General features: G+C 45.7%; 1 protein-coding gene across 1 annotated transcript; it reads right to left on the bottom strand.

Moving 5' to 3' along the window:
- Positions 1-429: 429 nt before the first annotated feature.
- On the bottom strand, positions 430-1,584 carry CHST4 (carbohydrate sulfotransferase 4). The gene has a single exon (XM_045892110.1). The coding sequence runs from the start codon at positions 1,582-1,584 to the stop codon at positions 430-432; it is 1,155 nt and encodes a 384-aa protein (XP_045748066.1).
- Between the last annotated feature and the right edge of the window lie 4,416 nt (positions 1,585-6,000).

Genomic DNA, 6,000 nt, shown 5'->3' with positions numbered 1-6,000 from the left:
CCAAGAAGAGAAGAAAGGCAATACTCCTTTTTCAGGGTGGAATATGCTGCTGAATCTCTTCTAGGCATGAGCAGAAACATGAAAGTTTCTCAGCTTGAGCATGTGTGGGCACAACTCATGCTCACATGTACACCAGTGTACATGTAATTAAGACTCAGAAGCTTTTGGGGGCGCCTGGGTGGCTCAGATGGTTAAGCGTCTGCCTTCGGCTCAGGTCATGGTCCCGGGGTCCTGGGATCGAGTCCCGCATCAGGCTCCCTGCTCCTTGGGAGCCTGCTTCTCCCTCTGCTTCTCTCTCTCTCTCTCTCTCTCTGTCTCTCATGGATTAAAAAAAAAAAAAAAAAAAGACTCAGAAGCTTTTGGTTAATGGGGCTGAGGCTGAGGCTGATGCCAGTTGGGGACAGAGCTTCTTCTACCCTCTTGGTGGACTTAGTTGGAGGGAGTCCATGTAGACAGAAGATCCAGTGACAGGTTTTTCTGCTCTTGCTCAGATCTGACAAGGTGGTAGCCCAGCAAAGTCATGGTATCATTGCAGACTTCTTGAAGTCGAGAAACCTTTCCATAAGGCAAGGTCCAGCGCCAGGCCTGGGAGACGTTGAGGGCATTCCTGGCATTAGTGCGGAAGGCATGATGACCCATGCCCTTGCCTCGAGTGCTGTTGTACACCCAGGTCTGGAGGTGGGGCAAGAATTTCAGTCCCACATATTTATACATTTGGGCAGTCTGGGCAATGGGGTCCCGGACCAGGTCCTCATAGCGAACAAGCATGTAGCGTTGCCTCAGGGCTTTGGGCAAGGACTGCACAGCCTTATAGATCTCCAGCTGGCTTTGGCAGATGACCTGCATCATGTAGTAAGGCTGATCCTTCTCCTTGATTTTCTCCCAATGCTGCCCCATCACAATGCGGCTGTCAATCATGAGTTCCCGTATGGTGTGTTCTCGAGAACGGAACACCGCCCGGGGATCCCGTACCAGGTGCACAATGTGCAGATTGAGGGAAGGGTCTCTCAGCAGTGGGTAGAGCACCTGCAGGTTGAAGAAGCGCACCTCCTTGAGCACCACGTGGCTATAGGAGCGACAGGCCTTCTCTACCACCTCAAAGGGCTGTTTACTGCACAGAAGCTTGCAGTGAGCCTGGGGTATGATCATATCCCGGGAGAAGATGTTGCAGGCAGGTGGGGAACACAGGGCCCGGCTGTTCTCCCACTGGAAGAGGCTGGACTGTCTTCGAGGACTGGGTTTCATGTAGGCATCAAAGACACTCATGTCACACAGAAAAATGGCACGGATCAGATCCCTCACTGCCATATGCAGCCTCCAGGCAGTGCTGTGTGTGAAGGTCATCCAGATGTGCCACGCGGGCTCCATCAGGTAGAAGACATCTGGGTGCTGCCCAAAAAGCTGTCCCACAAAAGAAGAACCAGAGCGCCAGGAAGACAGGACCAGCACATGCATGGGCTTGGGCTCCTCCTTCGTGGACAGGGAGTTGAAGTTGTGGCCATACAGATGGAAGAAGAGAGCAAAGATGGCCATCTGGGAAACCAGAAACAGCAGTGGCCGCATTTTTTTGGGCAGTATCATCATGCTGAAGTGGAAGACCTTTAAGGAACAAGCAGAAGGGTTGTTAGGCTTCTGTTTTGGTGTCAGCCTTCCATCCCCTTTCTTGCCAAAGTCATTTTTCCCCCTGACCCCCAGCAAGGAGCAACGTAGAGTGCTGGGAACTTCTGGTAACCAACTACACAAATCCTTCTCTGAATCAATTCCTGTCCCTTGCAGTTAGTATGTCAATAAGATCTATTTATTTTAGGCTCTTTACTTCCTTCCTCCTGGTCTTTCTTGTCCAGTGAGCTGCCAAAAATGCCTGAATGTAGCCATATTTCATCGTCTTAGAGGAATAGCTCCACCCTGCCACCTTGGTGACACATATGTGTCCACATGGGCCACTTAGGCAAAGCTTCACCACAGTCTGACCAAATTTTGGTGGAATGCTCTGTGATTCCTTCTGAAACTAAGGGAGATAAGCTGACTTGGGAGGAACTACCTCAAGGTCATTGTTCACCCACCTCCCCTATCTTCAGGGAAATTGCCGTAGGCCATTTCTCATTGCCTTCCTTCATCTCAAGCAAGCACAGGCCTTTCAGTCCCCTGAAGGATATGGTTGCAGGCTATAAACCTGTTTGGCTTGAGTTTGGAGTTGTCTCCTCAGGGGCAGAGCCAAGTGCCCATGGTACCTGTCATTTGGTCCCCTCTGGTTTGGCATCATCCTGTGGGACTAGGGACACGAGGAACTGACCCAGGCTGACCTTACATCTGTGTAGCTAAGAAACTATCTGAATCTATTTGGCTTGAATTGTTGTCTCTTTAACAGCTGGCTCTATGGAAGTGTGCAAACCAATCTGAGAGCTGCATTAGTGATACTTATGGCCTGTTAGCCACTGTGCTGCTGCCGGGGGAATACTTAACTGCGTGACACAACCCAATCAGAGCAGCTCAGTACAGATGGCCAGGTTGTGTACTGCACAACCCTAGGGAATGCCATCTCATCAAAACTTTAAGATATTTCTTATTAAAAAATGTTCTCATAGGTGAGGGTAAGGTATTTTGGTCCAACAGAATAAGAACATTAGGATGATTTTCCAGTTGTTAGATGTTAAATATCTGGAGAGGGGTGCCTGGATGGCTTAGTCAGTTAAGCGGCCAACTCTTGATTTTGGCTCAGGTCATGATATCAGGGTCCTGGGATTGAGCCCCGTGTTGGGCTCCATGCTCAGCAGGGAGTCTGCTTGGGATTCTCTCTCTCCCTCTCCCTCCGCCCCTCCCCCACTTGTACATGCTCTCTCTAAATAAATAAAATAAATAAATAAATAAATAAATAAATAAATAAATATAATCTTTAAAAAAAAATCTAGAGAAATGAATTCCACTTAGTAATTCACACTAAGGCTCATACAGACTGGTGGCAACCCTCAACTTCCTTCATAATCAAGGCTCACTTTGTATGAAAAGACCATGGTTCCCAGTGACATGCTAGAATATTATTCTGAGGGTTTTTTAAGAGTTTAAGGTTAAGGGTTCTTTAAGGGTTAAGATGAATCTGGATCATTTTGGGTGACTTCCTAGCATAAACAGCTATTGAGAGATAGAACAGATAGAATAGCTATTTCACATAGTGTAAAATATTAAGAGTAGCAAGGTGCTAATTTTTTTTAAACATTTTGTTTTTAAGTAATCTGTACACCCAACATGGGGCTTGAACTCATAATCCTGAGATCAAGGGTCCCATGCTCCACCAACTGAGGCAGCCAGGCACCTGCAAGGTGCTAATTTGCATATTGTTATATCCCCAAGATATTCTTCCTTCCAGCTTTTTTTTTTTTAAGATTTTATTTATTTATTTGAGAGAGAAAGAATGAGACAGAGAGAGCATGAGAGGGGGGAGGGTCAGAGGGAGAAGCATACTCCGCACCAAGCGGGGAGTCCGATGCGGGACTCGATCCTAGGACTCCAGGATCATGACCTGAGCTGAAGGCAGTCGCTTAACCAACTGAGCCACCCAGGCGCCCCCTCTTCCTTCTAGCTTTAACAAAGAAAATATATTTCTAGGGGTGCCTGGGGGGGCTCAGCCGGTTAAGCATCTGCCTTGGGCCCAGGTCATGATCCCAGGGTCCTGGGATGGAGCCCCATATCAGGCTTCCTGCTCAGCGGAGAGCCTGCTTCTCCCTTTCCCTCTGCTGCTCCCCATGCTTGTGCACTCCCTCTCTCTCAGAGAGAGAGAGAGCCAGAGTGTGGACAGCAAAAACAGGGGGAGGGGCAGAGGGAGAAGCAGATTCCCCGCTCAGCAAGGAGCCCAACATGGGGTGGGGCTCAATCCCAGAACCCTGGGATCATGACCTGAACCAAAGGCAGATGCTTAACTGACTGAGCCACCCAGGCACCCCAATAAATAAAATCTTTAAAAAAAATTTTTTTAAAGGAAAAAAAAGAAAATATATTTCTAGACAGTAATTGGAGCTGGATTTAAGGTTTGTTAATTTCCTGGTGACAGATCTTATCACTCATTTTTAAAAAGTTTTTAATGAGTAATAGTTTCATGGTTCAAATTGTTTTAAAAAGTATGATTATCATGGACATTAAACCCACAGACTTAGAATTTAGAAGGCTTCTTCAGGCGCCTGGGTGGCTCATTTGTTAACATCTGCCTTCGGCTTGGGTCATGATCCCAAGGTCCTGGGATCAAGTCCCACATAGGTGCATCGGGCTCCCTGCTCAGTGAGCCTGCTTCTCCCTCTCCCTCTGCCTGCCACTCTCCCTGCTTATGCTCTCTCTCTCTGTCAAATAAATAAATAAAATCTTTAAAAAAATAAATAAAAGAAGGCTTCCTACAATTCTGCATGCATGCAGGACATAAGGGGAGCGCTTACCAGCCTGAGTCTAGCCTGTCACACTGCAAGTCTTTAACAGGCGAGGGGGAAATACTATGACAAGCAGTTATGTCTGTGGATGAAGACTATAGTCATAAACTGGAAAACTTTTAGAGCTCTTTGTAAACAGGGTTAATGACATACCTTAATGACGGGTCACAGTATATTTCTGGGGGAAAGAACACCTAAGAATTTTACCAGCTGCTGAATCAGTAACCTCTTCTGTACTCACAGCTAGGATGAATCTGCTAGCTCGTGTTTGGTCATTACTGTACAGCGAAAGTCTACTTCAGTACATGTCCCCTATCTGCCCATTTCCCACTTTGCCCCCAGGTAGCAACTGGGTTCATTTTGTATGTGTCTTTTCAGTTGCTTTCTGCACACCCAAGAAAATTCAAATGTATATGTAGTCTTAATTTTTCCCCCTCTTTATAATAGAAAAAGTAGCAACTTATACACAGCATGCTTTTTTAACTTTACAGTATGTCTTGGTGAGCTTTACATGGTAGCACATAAAGCATTTCCTCACTCCATTTTACCACTACATAGAGTTCTATTATACAGATATACCACAGTTTATTTAACTAGTTTCCTCCTTGCTGGGCTTTTGGCTTATTTCCAGCTCTTTTGCCATTACAAAAACTTCAATGATGACCTGATGTTTAAACCTCGTTGCACGTGTATGTAAGCTAAATCCCCAGAAGGGGAATTGTGGAGTCAAAAAATACACGTGTGTGTAGCTTTGCTATCTGTCACCCACATGGCCTTCATACTGGTCATAAACCATTCACTATATCCAGAGCTGCAGAAATTCTAGGGAGTAGATTTTCAAGGAGGAATATATAAATATAAAATATATAAATATAAAAGCAGGTTTATAGCTTGCTTCCTGAAGAGGTACAGCATGCTTTGCCAGCTCATGGGCTTCCCTTGGAAGTCCCCTGAACCTTCTGGGAAGTGTGTACTGACCCAAGCCAAATCTTGTGCAGTGGCATAGAAACCCTCCTCTTCCATTCTTTACAACAGTGCATTTCCTCCTTATTGCCAAAAGGATCCAGTGAGGATCCTCTCTCCTTCATGGCCAGGATTACTTTGCTATATGCCAAGGAAATGTCAGTGAGGGGTAATTCCTTTCTTTGCCCTGAAGGTTAGAACAGGACCAGCTAAGATACGCTCTTAGGTCTTTCAAACTCAAGCCCAAGAGGAAATGATTAGAAACTAGGACATTATTAATAATAGCCCAAGATTGCCCTCCTCTACCCCCACCTCCCAAAGACTGAGGAAATGACTTTAGCAAGAGATTCTCTTCCAAAGGTAATGTGAGTATCTGGAAAAATTTGGAACAAAGATAGGAAACAACAGAGCAAAAGAGAGAGAAAAGTAAAGAAGGGAAGAACTTAACCTGTGCACATTTATAAGGAAACCGTGGTAGAATTTTATATGCAGGGCCTGTAATCAACTCAAAAAGAAGCTAACATTTCTTAAGGATTAGGAATGTAGACCTTTCAAAGTTATGCTTTCGCTCCCCAATCCTGGCTTTGGGCCAACTCAGTGTCCTGAGCAGGATCAATGGCTCTAA

This window comes from Mirounga angustirostris, unplaced genomic scaffold (assembly GCF_029215605.1).
Source record: "Mirounga angustirostris isolate CCGP_5_RB_7025 unplaced genomic scaffold, mMirAng1.0.hap1 SCAF_16, whole genome shotgun sequence".
Lineage (NCBI taxonomy): Eukaryota > Metazoa > Chordata > Mammalia > Carnivora > Phocidae > Mirounga > Mirounga angustirostris.
Note: the sequence above shows the minus strand (reverse complement) of the source record. Positions and strands in the feature narration are given on the sequence as shown.

Bases quoted from the DNA above. Each gene is read 5' to 3' on its own strand.
- CHST4 (XM_045892110.1), bottom strand. From the start codon at position 1,584: ATGATGATACTGCCCAAAAAAATGCGGCCACTGCTGTTTCTGGTTTCC.